This window comes from Gadus morhua, chromosome 17 (genome assembly GCF_902167405.1).
Source record: "Gadus morhua chromosome 17, gadMor3.0, whole genome shotgun sequence".
Lineage (NCBI taxonomy): Eukaryota > Metazoa > Chordata > Actinopteri > Gadiformes > Gadidae > Gadus > Gadus morhua.
The window spans coordinates 8,106,363-8,121,413 of NC_044064.1; the positions used below are offsets into that span (position 1 = coordinate 8,106,363).

The window sequence follows — 15,051 nt, forward strand, 5'->3', positions numbered from 1 at the left end:
GCACTCCTCTGCTTTTCGCCGACACGCCTCTCAGGGCGCAAGTGCAGTGGCGCGAGTTTGCTGCGGAGGAAACTAGCTACCTGCTAGGAAATAACTTAGCCCCAACCTAGCTATTTTAACGTGGCCCATGTGTTTTGACAGAAACTTTTGGCCCAACAGATGAGGAACAAACTGAATAACGGGCCCTTTAAGGAGATTTGAAGCATAACAACATTTTTATTGCAACATTAAAATCGATTCCACTGTGAGCACCCAAGACCCACAAGTGACTAAAGTTGTCTAACTGAAGAAGAGTTAGGTGAATGAATACTATAACTAAGCCAAAGCATAAAAAGTTGAAGCATTTTGATCTGTTACTAGCGTAAATGATCAGTACCACGGTAGCTGCTTAGTTTGTTTCATGTCTCTTCTTCTTCTTCCTTGTGGTCAAACATGAAAAATAGAGTTGAGTTTAGTCATTAAAAAACGTCTGAGTTATGCAGTCATACAACATTTATTTCCTTGCCCATTAGCAAGGCAGAAAACTTTTCAGACTTGGCGCGTATGTGAGGCTTGACGTTTGTAAGAAAAAAAGAAGGTTCTGCACGCTGATTAAATGCTTCAGAAGTGGATTTATTAACAGGCAACGTTTAGATCTCTAGGGATCTTCATCTGCCTGATGAAGATTCAATTGACTATATTCAATACTATTTTCTAGCACCTGTGGATTACCATTGGAAGTGCGCACCACCCCTCTTTTTAAGAAGGCTTAGCGTGCGTTTATAACAAGAAACATCAAACAAAATGTGCCGTTGGGCTTCCTCTAAAAAACTGTTAACTCAGTCAGTTCAAACTTAATCTCCCTAAAAGGTCCGGTATCCCATCAGCCTCTCCTTGCCTCCAGAGTCTCACTCTCTGGAGCAAAAGGGGCGGGCTGGTTGCCCGTTGCATGGTCATCTATCACCCGCCTCCGGCGCCATTTGGCCCGCTGCCAATTTAATTAGCATAGAAGCTAACTATTAACAGCTCACAGACAGTGTCAAGTCAAACATCAAATAGGCTCATTGGGGCGAGGGGGAGAGAGACAGCAGCTTGTTTTGGCTGCCACCCAATCACGAGGAAGAACGTATTTGGCGGACGAGGCTTACCTGGTAGACGTTGTTTCTCTGAATGTTTTTTTGTTGTTGTAGCATTATCTAAGAGGAGCCAGCTACTTGGACGCTGGAGAATTCAAACTAGCAACCCTGACATGGAGTTTCATTATTTATGTATTCATCATAGCCACCGTGGATTGGTAAGAGATTTTAAAATGTATCCTTTGCCAGGCCTGTAATTGAAGCTAAGTACATCTATTTAATGAGAGAAAAAGGGGGAGAGTTATCAAAGCACTGAAATAAATCACCCAAGACACCAATGTTACAATCATACAAATATATTAGTTAGTTTTATTCAATTATATCCAATAATATTTTTCCCTCAACTTGTGTTGTGTGTGTAAGTTATCATGGAAATAAATACAGATCATATTGCAAATGCAGAGACAAGGTAGACGGGTGATTGGGCTGTGTTGGGGTGGGGAGAGAATAAATAATGTTGTTTATTGTTTGTTTTTTGTTTTTATTTGAAGGTGGTCCAGTAAGTGTTCGGGCACATGCATGCTTGGTAATCCTGGTCCGTCTGCAAATCCCTCGCAATCGCACAAGTCTTCGTAAAAATGAAAATGAATTAAAAAGAGTAACCTGGTGTCCAGAAACATTGTCGTCATATTAACTGACACGTCGGTTAGGCCGTCCAATCAAACAGGTCCGAGGCTGTTCTCGGATGGTCAAGTGTTTTTCTTTGGATGGCTACGTTGTACTTCCTGTCGTTCCTGTTTCCTGCCGACAGGGGAAGTTATTGCGTACACAGACCAACAGCCCTACCCAATGCCCACCCTTACCCCTACGACCACATTAGCATAGAATATATTCATATATATATATATTTATATAGACTGGATATATAGATATATATTTTTGCCCGACTTGTCTTGCATACAAAAATAGTGTCATTGTGGCTCTGATATCTGGAAGACTGAAGCAGTGTTTTTGCATTATTATGGACATTTTCTATTCTAAAATTCTCTTTTCCGGAAGACTCTACTCGTCACAATGACTTGCAAATTCCATGCTATTACTTTTTTTTTTTTAAACAATACAAACAAATAGTACAATGACAAATATTCTATAAATAATAAATCACAGAAGACATTAACACATGAATACAGAGGATCTGTTTCTGGGGTCTAATGTTTGTGGCAAAACTCCTGGGACTTTACGTAGGAGAGTAAATGAGAAAGAAGAAGGGAAAAAAAAGTGAACGCTTAAGGTCAAGGGTCAGCTCAGAGGTCAGGTGTGTGGCAAAAAGATCCTCAATAGTATCATGCTCTGCCATTTCGGTCAAAACTAAACTGTTTTGGGATCTCTATTTGTCTGTCTGTCTCTCTCCCCTCCAGCCTTTGCACTACAGACAGTATTTCAACACCAGCAGAACAGTCCAGAACAGGTACAACAGATATATAGCCTTATCAAACATCAAAATGGATCAACTCAGAATACATTTGTAGAAACAGGATTATTGCCGGATTATAGGGTTAACATCGAAGCATAGCATTTTGCATCCGTGACAGTCCTAGTATCACCTCTATGCTCCTTACAAGAGTCACAACAGTGCCACATAAAGTCAATCCCGAAGCACGACACAATCCTCGCCCAGTCTAATACATAGCACTCTTAAAAGATACATCACTCTGACTCTTTACCAAAGTACCCTTAAGAAATACCTCACTCTGACTCTTTACCAATTACCCTTAATATATACCTTATTACCCTAAAGAGATACCTCACTCTGACTCTTAACTGTAGTACCCTTAAGAGATACCGCACTCTGACTCTTTACCAATTACCCTTAATATATACCTTATTACCCTTAAGAAATACCTCACTCTGAATCTCACCACCTCTTTTGTATTTTTTGTTTCACATTGAGTTGGAACCTCTACTCTACATCCATCACATAGATTCCTGGAGGATTGTTTCATGGGAAGGGTTGGGGCTAATCCCCAGACTATTTGTGAACTTTCCTTGCTACAGGACGAGTCCTATCACCACTGGAACCTACCCACTGGATTGCTATCAGAGTGTGTGTGTGTGTGTGTGTGTGTGTGTGTGTGTGTGTGTGTGTGTGTGTGTGTGTGTGTGTGTGTGTGTGTGTGTGTGTGTGTGTGTGTGTGTGTGTGTGTGTGAAGATGCCAGTGGTGTGTGTTATATGAGCCCTTCTCTCTGTGTGTGTCTCACTCTGTCTACGGCTCTCTGTCACTCTCTATGATCACCTTAGCTCTCCCTATTGGGATTTCTGCTGCATTGCAGATGTGGTGTGGGGACCCCATCTCAAAGTTAAACACATACACACACACACACACACACACACACACACACACACACACGCACACGCAATCACACACACACATGCATAACCCAGTGTATCAAATGGAGAGAATAAATTAGTTAAATAATGTTCTTGTGAACCGTGGAAATTCCTCTACCGGATATTTTAATCCTCTCGCTCTCACACGCGCACACGCGCACACACACACACACACACACACACACACACACACACACACACACACACACACACACACACACACACACACACACACACACACACACACACACACACACACACACACACACACACACACACACACACACACTACAGATAATACGCACAGGCCCAGTTTAATGTGTTCCTGCTCCAGGAGTACTGGCCATTGATTTGGCCTCCAAGCTATCGAGTATTTTAACTCCATGTCTCACTCCTAACTCCCTTTTTTTTCTTGGTCTTTTGCCCTCTCTCTAATTCTTTCACTGTCTCTCTCACTTTCAGTCTCCCCCTCTAATGCCCCTCCTTTGTTACTACAGACATTCACAACGCCACGAGTTGTTGTTAAAGCTCACCTTTCGGACACATACTCTACCTTCGGGGCTGAAAGGGAAATTGTGTTGGTAAGATAATGTGTTCTGGGAGGGATCAACACCTCGGTGGGGTTGGTGGTGGCTCTCTGGGATTCTCTCTCTCCTGCTCCCTGTCAAGGCCAGGGTGTCATCATTTCCTCTATTAACTGGTATTTTCAGGAGGGGCAATTGGATAATTTTGTGATTAAAGGTGTGACGTGTACAAGTATAAGTTTGAAACACAAGCAAATGACCTACAATTATCAACAGAATGTGAAGATGTAGCATTTTCAGGTGAGGTCAAGATTTCCATGTATTATGTTGCAGAGATGTTTCCTAGGCTAGAAGCTAGCGCAGTTAGCACCGTTAGCCCGTAGCGTCCCGTACCCCTCTGTACCTCCAGATATCAGCGTTACTGCAGGGTCCAGTATGCCCTCAGTCCTACGTTCAACTCCATTCTGTTGGTAGAATCAAACCCACTGGTCCCCATGAACACACAACCCTCGTTATAATCCCTTAAAGATATCCCTATTATTCGGTTAACTTATCTCCTATTCTGGATACCATCCGATATTTCTAAACCTATCTCTTATTTTATTCCCCATTCATTAAGGAGCACAATCATTAATCCATTTCTGATTTGATTATTTTGCATCCACACACCCACCGCACTATCTCATCCAAACTGTGTCTAAAATGCCAAAAGGTACACCTTCAGAATCACTAATTTGACATTAGTTGAGGAAAGAGAGCGTGTATTGCATGTGTGTGTGTGTATGTGTGTGTGTGTGTGACGGTCCTCTTGGGACAGAGACGTTGGAGTGGTAAATGTCTGTGTGTTTTTGTGTGCCAGCAGCCATTGACGTGTTCTGTTCGGTGTGAATCAGGCCAGCTCTCAGGCGACGCTTGACGGCGTCAGTACTGCAAACACAGTTCAGCAGATTGACAACAAAATGCTAACATGCGGAGGGAGATAATGGTTCCGACAAAGTGCTACTAGTTTTTTTACTTTTAAGTCATTAAATGGTGGGTTTATCGGTATGTTAAAAGTGTGTGGAGACAGTATGCTGCTCAGCCAATCAGTAGCTTCCGTCCTCTGTTTCATGGCAGTGGCAGTTATTGCGAAACTAATATATTGCTAACGTATTGCTCTTTCTTTCTTTCCTCCATTTGTGCCTCCGAACTATTCAAATTATGGGCATCATTTCCAGGCTCATTTTATGCATTGCTTTTCCTGTATCATACGCTGATCAATCATAGTTACAGAGAGCAGCAGGATTATGCATTGTTCGAGTAGAATGACGTGTGTGTGTGTGTGTGTGTGTGTGTGTGTGTGTGTGTGTGTGTGTGTGTGTGTTAGGAGGGGATGGTTGTACCGAGAGATAGAAGAAGAGATATGCGTTCTTATTTGCTGCATCTGTGAGAGTGTTAGAGTGGATACGTATGTTTGTATGATTGCCAATTTGTACGAATGCTGCTTCACGCAGCATGTGAATATGTATGTGTATTTGTGTGTGTGTGTGTGTGTGTGTGCGTGTGTGTGTGTGTGTGTGCGTGGATGTGTGTGTTTTTGTGTGAGTGGATGTGTGTGTGAGAGTGTGTGTATGTGTATATGTGTGTGCGTGTGTGTGTGTGTGTGTGTGTGCGTGTGTGTGTGTGTGTGTGTGTGCGTGTGTGCGTGTGCGTGTGTGTGTGTGTGTGTGTGTGTGTGTGTGTGTATGAGTGTCTGAGAGCACAGTTTTTCCCACGAAAGCACTCAGTACAGAACAATTCTCCCGTAAATAAACCCTGATATACCATAAAAATCTGTCCTTCCCTTTTCCCTCGTTCTAAATCATTCCTCCTTCCCTTCCTTCTTTCTTTTTTGTGACTTTGTTTCCTTCTTTCTATCTACCATGATTTTTCTTCCATTTTGATTCCTTTTTTTTTCTACCATACCAATTGACCCCTTCTCTCCTCCCGTTCTCTCGCCCTCCGACTCATTTATTTCCTCCAACTTTTTCTCCTTTGTTCGTTTAGCACCGCTAATGTTTCTGTGCCGCACAATAACAGGCGCGTCTCTCTGGCCGTCGGCGCCGGCTGATGTTATGCAGGAGAGAGAACGACCTGCCTGCCTCATTGTGCCCCTTACGGGAGCCATGATGGATGTGGGGAAACAAATGAAGATTGCTTTTGGTTTTTCAATGTACGAGAAATAAAATATAATCACAGGGAAAGGAAAATACGAAATATGGGGACAGAAATAATGGTTAACAAACATTTTTTTTGTTATATCAAATACAGCAATAAATAAGGAGAAATATGCCACAAAGAAACTGTGAGATATCAAAGAATGATCCCCCAAACATTTCTCTGCTTTGAGCCATCACTTTGGTTGGTTATTATTCGCCTCAAACCCCCTGAAAATGTTCTCAAATGATACAATATTGTCATCAAATGTATTCAATATTGCCGGCATCACCCAACAAAGTTAGCGGAGGCTTGGAATCCCTTGCATAATAATAATAATAATAACTATTTAGGAAATTATTAGTAATACAGTCTCCGTAAAGGCAATATGAGCCCTAAGAAGGCGACAAGAGCCCTAAACATGTTTGATTCTTAAAGCAGCTCAAGGTTCGTCTCTGGACAAAAGCAAACAAAACAAACCGACAAATAAACCCACGGGTAGTTCTGAAGACAACGAAAAAAATAAATATATAACAACAACAACGCACAACACCCACGTCAGAGTAGTCATCGCACTCGTATCTGAGAAGTGGATTCACACACAGAGACAAAACAAACGAAGGTGCTTCGAAAAATAGATCACAACAGCTCGGAGCCAACATATCCTGTGCGGGTTGAGACCAAACACAATATATATAGAGTAGATAGACACAGCCATCTGTGAGGATATTGGTTTTCTGGTAATATTGATTCATCTTTGAAAAAAAAGCTGGTGCGTTCAAACAGAATCTGTAGACTCACGAAAAACATCTTTCAGGCCGACCTGAAATTAAACAATATTAGGCCTACAGCGAATACAGGATAAAGGTGTGAGACCTAAAGAATACCGTCATTTTGACGATTTGTGTGCGGGTGGTTCTTGAAGGCTCTGGGAACAGAAGCAGCACTACTGCAGTGGATCTACAAGGTTTACCGTCATCATCATCATCATCATCATCATCCTTTATCAAAACCTCTGGCTCTGTGTGTTTGTTGGATGTGTGTGTCTGCAACACCAGTCCACCAATGAAGTACATGCACACACTGATATGAATTATTCTCATAAGAGTATTCATAACAATGAGCGTTACGTGTATGTGTTCATGTTGTGGGCTCAGACTCGCAGTGAAAGAGCCAGTGAGCAGAGCATCTTGGGAGCTGTAGAGTCACTGTGTGAAATCATCCATCTCACAAACTAATCCAATCCTTACCATTGTGATCTGCGCAATCAAAGTGTGCGGACAAACAATCACCCCATACACACATCGTACATCACAGGCGTAACCCCACACTGCCAGCACCCAGGGTGAAGACACAATCATGTTGGATCACGTGACGGTGACGGGGTACTCCTAGAGTGTCCGAGGGTCAGAATGTGCTGTGCTTGTGAGCAGGGCTTGGAGTTCAGGGGGGTGGGTCAAAACAAAACGTGACAGCGGGTCCATAAAAAAACGTAAAGGAGAACAAAAATGAAAGGGAACAACATGCCGATGTTGTATTCTTGTGGTTATTTGATGAACCACACGGACGCCAGATGGGGGATGGAGAGGGACTTCCTCTCCCACCCCTGCTTTGCCCTCGCTTTGAAACGTGCCAGTCGGCTTCTGCAGACAAGTTATTGCTCTTTATAAATCCAGGTTCTGCTGTTGGGGCGCCGAATGAGCTGAAGAGGACATTGAGGGGTAGAGTGGGCTATGGGGGGGGGATCTGTAGAGTTAAACTATATCTATATCTATATCTATAGATATAGATACATAGATGAATGTATTTTTTCTTCCACTCAACAGGGATGTGAAGGAGGAAGACCTCTACGGAGTTTGTCTAGAGTTCACCGTTGTCTCTGAGGTGGCTGACCGCCTCGTACAGGATCTGTCAGGTCAGGGGTCAGTCAGGGGTCAGGGGTCAATCCACGCCACAAGAAAAACGAGTGGCATTTGTGTGAAAGAGATTATACACACGACTGTAGCGCCTGGATGGAGGCCTGTGAGGACCGCGGGCCCCACGCATCCGTGTGACCCCGTGTGAGTGTGTGTTTGTGGTGCACACACTGGGGTTCTCATCAAGGTTCTCGCAGAGGTCAAAGTTCAAACACACACACACACACACACCTCCCCGTCCATTTTTGCCCCCCGTTAATGTGCCTCAGGAGGTCTCTTGAGTGCTAGGAGGTGGAGGTGGTCTTAGTTTTGGAGGGGGGGTCCTTCTTGTGTGCGGGCGAGTCGCTGGTGGTCTTGGGTGTTTTCCGTGGCGGGCTTTGCACCGCCACGTCGTGGAGGGAGGGCTCCCGGTACATGGCCACTGTGGAAATGGGCGGGAAAGTTTGTGAATTAAGGGCAGGTGATTACGCGTGAATGGCATTAACCATAAACGAGGACGCGGTTACTCGACCGGCTAATTGCGGTTTGAGCACAGTAGTGTCAATATAATGATGATTACGTTATTTTCAGAGGAAACTTTGTCCAACTAATTGACAACTCGTCTCCGGAGCCTCTCCTCTGAACAAACGACAATAAACATTGTGAGTAAATGTTGTGTTATATTAACTCATGTCGCTTGAATCAAATGTCCAAGCTTCTGTATGTTAATTCAAAGTGAAATCTTGTCTATCTTGTATCTTGGCAACACCGAGCAAAGGTTTGATCCTTTGAGTACGGACATGAGGAGCTTCCTGTTCCTGTACCTTCGATGAGCTTGGGCAGGAAGTGGGCGGCGCCCTTGGTCTTCTTCACGCGGTTGCCCTTCATGACCAGCCCGTCGCGGTTGATGCCGATGTACCAGGCGCGGCCCGACTGCGTCTGGCGGTACAGGATCGACGAGTAGGTCACGTAGTAGTTCTCAAACACACACTCCTTGAACTTACACTCGGGCGTGAAGAGTTTCTGGAGGAGGACACACACACACACACACACACCCACACGCACGCACGCACCCGCGCACGCACACACACAAAGACATACACACACACAAGCATAGACACACACACACACACACACACACAAGTGTTAGTACACTATAAGAATAGATAACCGTATATTTACCTCAAAGGCAACAGAGAATGCAACATGTTGATGCTAAGCCATGGATGAGTCCTTCTATCTGTTTCGTCCGATGGTAATATGTGCAGTCGTTTTGATACGCTGTTCAATGGTGTTAGTGAATCCACGATGATGTCTGAATGCATAATACAAGGTGAAAATGGCTTTCTATTATTCAATCCGAAACACAACATCAAATCACATGCACACACACACACACACACACACACACACACACACACACACACACACACACACACACACACACACACACACACACACACATACACACAACAATATACACACAAAATGCATGTTATTAGCAGTCATCCCAAACATCTATAGTATATGTAGAGAAAAAAGGAGAATGAACAACGTGGTATGGTGTGTCCGCGCACGAGTATGTATGTTAGTGTTATTTATTTGTAATACTCTTTATACATTAAATCTTGAATCTCGCCGGCTCAGCTCGGAATAGAAGAAAACACTCACACAATTCATAGTGACAGGGTTACGGTAGAATCACAGCTGCTACAACAACAACAACAACAACAAACACTCTTACACACACACACACACACACACACACACACACACACACACACACACACACACACACACACACACACACACACACACACACACACACACACACACACACACACACACACACTGGTGCAACCCTGTCCCAACCCCTCGGGCCAGGCAGCCCAGGGGAGAGGTGGAGGAGGGCGTGTACCGGCGATATCCACCAGTCGGAGCCAGAGAGAGTCCATTGCGTCACCCTTATCGGCGTAATGGAGAACACCTGCGGAACACCTGCGGCTGAAGACCAGGTACCCTTTAAAAGTATGTGACATGTTCTCTAATGCCGCATTCCCACTGCAGGGTGCGGAACGGATCGGTTCGCAAGGTGCGGTAGGGAGGGGGAGGTATAGCCCAGGGCCCCGTTTCCCGAAAGCGTCGTTAGCCTAAGTGGATCGTGAAGTGCGTCCAAAGGGCATCGTAGAGTTTTCACCGCGTTTCCCAAAAGCATCGTTAGGAACGAACGTCTTGAAAACGCTCGTAGCTAACGAGTACTCCAGGGGTGCTCGTAGGTACTCGTAGGACGCTAAGAGCATCGTCAGCTATAGCCTCAGTGGCGACACCATCGGACATTCCGTCTATTGGATGCGTTTTATTAAAACGCATTGCGCCTTTATGTTCTTAGTTTGGTAATTAATAAAGATTATTAATTAATTTATTAATAAAGATGTTAAAATGGCCAAAATAAAACGGGACAGTCCAGAAAATGTTTGCGCAGGCAGGGCACTCAAAATGTGTGAGAGAAAGTGGGGGGATTTGTGCAGACTGACATAGGCTACTCATAAAACGTAGCATAAAATAATGCAAAAAATTAAAAAAAAATAAAAAAATTAAAAATAAAGAAATAAAATAAATTATAAAAAACAAGCAAAGGAGCAGGCAAAAGGCTGGGATATGGTGGGGATTGGTCACGTTGACGGGAATGTTTAGTGACATGTGGGAGGGTGGAGGGGGTTAAAAAAAAGTCTCAATCACTCTTCGACGCGCATGAAAACCAACCGCGTAGTTATGAGGGAGGCCGTCCTCACACCGATCTTCCTCGTCGTCATCGTCCTCAGCGTCCTCCGGTTCAAGCAATGCCACCCCAGCCTTAGCTGCAATGTTGTGCAACATAGCCGTCACACACAGGGCCGTTGCTACAAGTCCTGGGCCCCTATACAAGATGTACTGATGGACCCCCCTGCGCTGGATTGTTGATGGGGGGGGGGGGTACTGATGGACCCCCCTGTGCTGGATTGTTGACGGGGGGGGGGGGGGGGGGGGCCTAGTACTGTGGGCTGGTAGTTAATTTTTTATTTTTTATTTTTTATTGCCATGGACCCCCCCTGGGCTGTGGGGCCCTAGAATCGTCATCACCTTTCACCCCTTATCGACGGCCCTGGTCACACATATCACGGCGCATGACTTGGCCGGCGAAAACTGGAGCCCTCCGCCTGACTTGTGAAGGCATCTAAAGCGCAACTTCCACCTCCAGATCGTGCGCTCAACGATGCACCGGGCCAGACGGTGGGCTTCGTTGTATTCCTCATCATGGACGTCTCCCGGGTTATTCACAGGTGTGAAGAGGAATTATTTAAGGGGGGAAAATGCCGTGAAACGCACAGTGCATTCAGGATTAGGACTGATATATGTCGGTTTAAGCCTAATCAATTGTGTTTTAATGTCTTTAGCATTCATATAATTGCAGTCTATTTTTTTCGTAGGCTACTCTGCTGTTGTCCTTGATGGGGATATATTTTAACCCTTTTTAACACAATTTTTCTGCGACATTCCTGCGTCTCCCCCTCCTACGGAGCCCATTTCAGCACCGTGACAGTTACAATCCTACGACGTCGTGAGTGCAGTGAATGCGCGTTCACGTTAAGAGGAGTTTCGGGAAACGCGACAAAGAAATTATCGATGGCTCGCAAGATCCATCGGGAGAATGATCGTACAAGCGAAGATCCATCGTTATCGGGAAACGGGGCCCAGCTCAGTTCAGAGGTCGCGTTTTTACCGCCGACAGTACCCTTAAAGGTAGGCCGGATGTCGATCGCCGCGGCAGCTACGTAAACATCGTAAACAACGTCTTCCTCCCCAAGAATGCAGACGAACGTCTCCACCTCCTTGTTCGCCCAAGCAAGCGTTTTACGCGACATGTTAATTGTAAAGAATAATACCTCGAGGCTACTGTTGGTTTGTTTTTATCCCCACGTCGCCCGGAAGTGATGATTCTGTCGACCAATCAACGGAGGGGGCGTGTAGCTAGAATTCCCAGGACCCTTTCAGGCGTCTCGTCTCGTTTTCAGTACCCCAACGGAGGAGTCCTGAAAACGAGGCCAAAGCGGATACGGCTAAGTCCGGGTCACGCCCACTTTTGGCGGTGGAAACGCAACCCGTACCGCATCTTTGCGAACCGATCCGTTCCGCACCCCGCAGTGGAAACGCGCCTTAATGCCTTGTTTCCACTGCAGGGTGCGTAACGGATCGGTTCGCAAAGGTGCGGTACGCGTTTCCGCACCCTGCAGTGGAAACGCGCCATTAGAGCAGGGACCTGGGAGCACGGGTGAACCAAGGGAATCTCCAGGACCCGATACGGACGGGTCAACAAGTGGATCTAGCAGACTTTTCCCCAGCGTTCCCGAGGGATCCCGCACACACGGACGACGTTCGCTGACGAGGAGCGCACCTCCGGAACGGAGCTGCAGACTGGAGCGACCTCCCTCTCCGGGGCCGGAGAGTCAGGAACACTGACTCTTATGGCTCTAGGAGCCATAGTAATATTTTCTTTTTCCCCGCGTTGGGCACAGACCCACGCGTTTTCTGTTGTGCAAAGAATAAATGCCTAAATGCTCTAATTACCATACGCCAAGGGCTTTCAACGGACCTTGGCGTATGGTAATTCCTGAGTGATAGAGACATTCCTGGGACCGGGTTGACACACACACACACACACACACACACACACACGCACGCACAGAGGCACAGACAAACTCATTCACAGAAGCAGCGAACACAAACACACACACACACACACACACACACACACACACACACACACACACACACACACACACACACACACACACACACACACACACACACACACACACACACACACACACACACACGTGGGGTAGAAAACAGTGCTTTAAAGGGAGGCCATAACTCAGCCAGGCTGGGGTTTCTTGTAACAACAAATATCCGAATCCTTCACCCATTGCTGACCTCAACACAGTCCGGTCAAAAGATCTAGGACACACACACACGGATACAGACACACACACACACACACACACACACACACACACACACACACACACACACACACACACACACACACACACACACACACACACACACACACACACACACACAAACACCCTCTCTCAATGTCTCTAGTAATTGCTCTAACATATTCCTGTTCTATTTAATATCCTCTCTCACTCTTTCCCTCTCTCCATCCCCCGTTCTCTCTCTCCCTCCATCCATCCTACTGTCGTTTGGTAACCTTGTCGTGGAACAAACCAATTTGCAGGATTGATTTGGAGCCTTGATGTGACTGTTGAGCAGAAAAACCCTGATTAAGGACTTTACTCTCTCTATCTCTTTTTAACTCTACCTTCAGCATTACCTTCTCCTAATGGCCTTCTCACCTGCTTACCTTCTCTTCCTCTATCTTGGTTGTCTGTATAGCTCTTCATTCCTACCCAGTTTTTCCAAGTCTCTCCCTCCCCCTGTCTCTTTATTTTAAATTCTCTCCATTACTATCTCCTCTGGCCCTGTCACCTGCTCCCATTCCTCCTCTCTGCCCTTTCATCTACTTTCGTCCCTTGCTATTTCCTTGTTTATTTCTCTTTTCTCTATCCATCTGGGTTATCTTTCTATCTGGATACATCCTGGGAGAGATGTATACCTCGTCCTACAGCAGACTCCCTCTCTCTTCCCTAACCCTGATCCCATTGATCTATCTAGCCATCCGTTCCTATCTCTTCCGTCTTCCTATTTACTCGGTAGTCCTGTCTCAATCCAGTTTGATCTCTCTAGCTCCCTCCGCTCTCTCAGTTTCTGTCCTCTCACTCCGACTAACTGCTCTGAAAAACCTATATATTCGTTGCATATCCCAGTACTTTATATTCCCTAAGACTGCAGCCAAAGTCTGTTTGTTAACATGTTTTTATTAAATTTGTGTTATTATTCGCTGGTGTAGAACGCGGCGAAGACAAACCCTGCTCTTGCTCTGTCCCTCTATTACTGTGTGAATGAGGCCGCCATTCCCCTGTTGATTGGTTTAAAGCGTCAGCCTCCCATTGCCATGGATTCAATACTGGGATCCACGACTCGATATTATCTTACCATCCAACACTTGATACAGTCAGAGCTTCAGTCCACTGCGTTACCACGTGTTGTGTTATGAATGAGATGGTTAAACTGTGAACTAGCACGACTCTTTGTGAGTGTGTGAGTCTGTGTTTTCTTTTTGTGAGTGTTTGTGTGTGTGTGTTTTAGAATTTTCTACAGCAGAGTAATTTGAAAGGATTATCAATGCGGCAACGTTTCCGTCGCTTTTTTTTTTCCTGTTAGAACAACCATTCATGCAGTTTCAATTGAAGGAAAATACAAACTCTCTTTGGTTTTCTTTTATGATTTTAAAATATGCACAGATGGCACAAATTAAACTACATTTCAATGAGATTAAGTTATTTTACCTTGAATTATTTTACAGAAAAACTGTAAGAAAAGGACTGTAATTGCAAGACCATGCCCCAGAGCAGCACAATTATATTTTAGTATATCAACCACTGCATGTTTCTCAGTTGTTTTACTGTTTTATATAATGCCATAAGGCTCCCGGGGTATCTTTCCATTAAATGATGCTTCCCTCCTTCGTTTTCTGCATCATTAGTTCGACCAAAACATGGCAGCTATAGATCAATGAGGGTGATAAAGTGCTCCTGATGTAATGGGGCACATCCGCACAGCAAAGCCTAATTCACAGTATTTACTGCACTTATTTGACAATTTCTGTACATATGATCACAACCAATCTTATAATACTTTTATTCATTCTAAGTTTGTATGAAAATACTTTTGTTTATTTGTAATGTTTTGGGAACTTTTCGCCGTTTTAGTATCCCGGTCTAGCCTTAAAGAAGAGAGACCGGGCCTGCTTTCTGCAGTAACCCAGTTAGTTCAGCAGGCAGCACCCAACCTAGCTAATTATTCCAGCTTTATCAGCCCGGTCAGCGATGATGCTTCCATTCGTTAAC

General features: G+C 44.9%; 2 protein-coding genes across 3 annotated transcripts in view; one reads left to right on the forward strand and one right to left on the reverse strand.

Annotated features, from left to right (window-relative positions):
- lrch4 (leucine-rich repeats and calponin homology (CH) domain containing 4) overlaps positions 1-15,051 on the forward strand; it is a 310,321-nt gene that overhangs the window by 228,080 nt on the left and 67,190 nt on the right. The gene's annotated exons all lie outside the window — the stretch shown is intronic.
- The window catches only part of fgf11a (fibroblast growth factor 11a), a 74,265-nt gene continuing 62,906 nt past the window's right edge, over positions 3,693-15,051 (reverse strand). The window contains exons 4-6 of one of the 2 annotated variants that reach the window (XM_030337855.1): positions 8,863-9,061; positions 8,443-8,480; positions 3,693-3,913 (exon numbers count right to left, since the gene is read on the reverse strand). In XM_030337855.1, coding sequence (XP_030193715.1) covers positions 3,839-3,913; positions 8,443-8,480; positions 8,863-9,061 — 312 coding nt within the window. In that variant the 3' untranslated portion in view covers positions 3,693-3,838. Of the gene's footprint in view, positions 3,914-5,658; positions 8,481-8,862; positions 9,062-15,051 lie in introns of those variants that run through there. The other variant, XM_030337854.1, reaches the window with a different exon arrangement.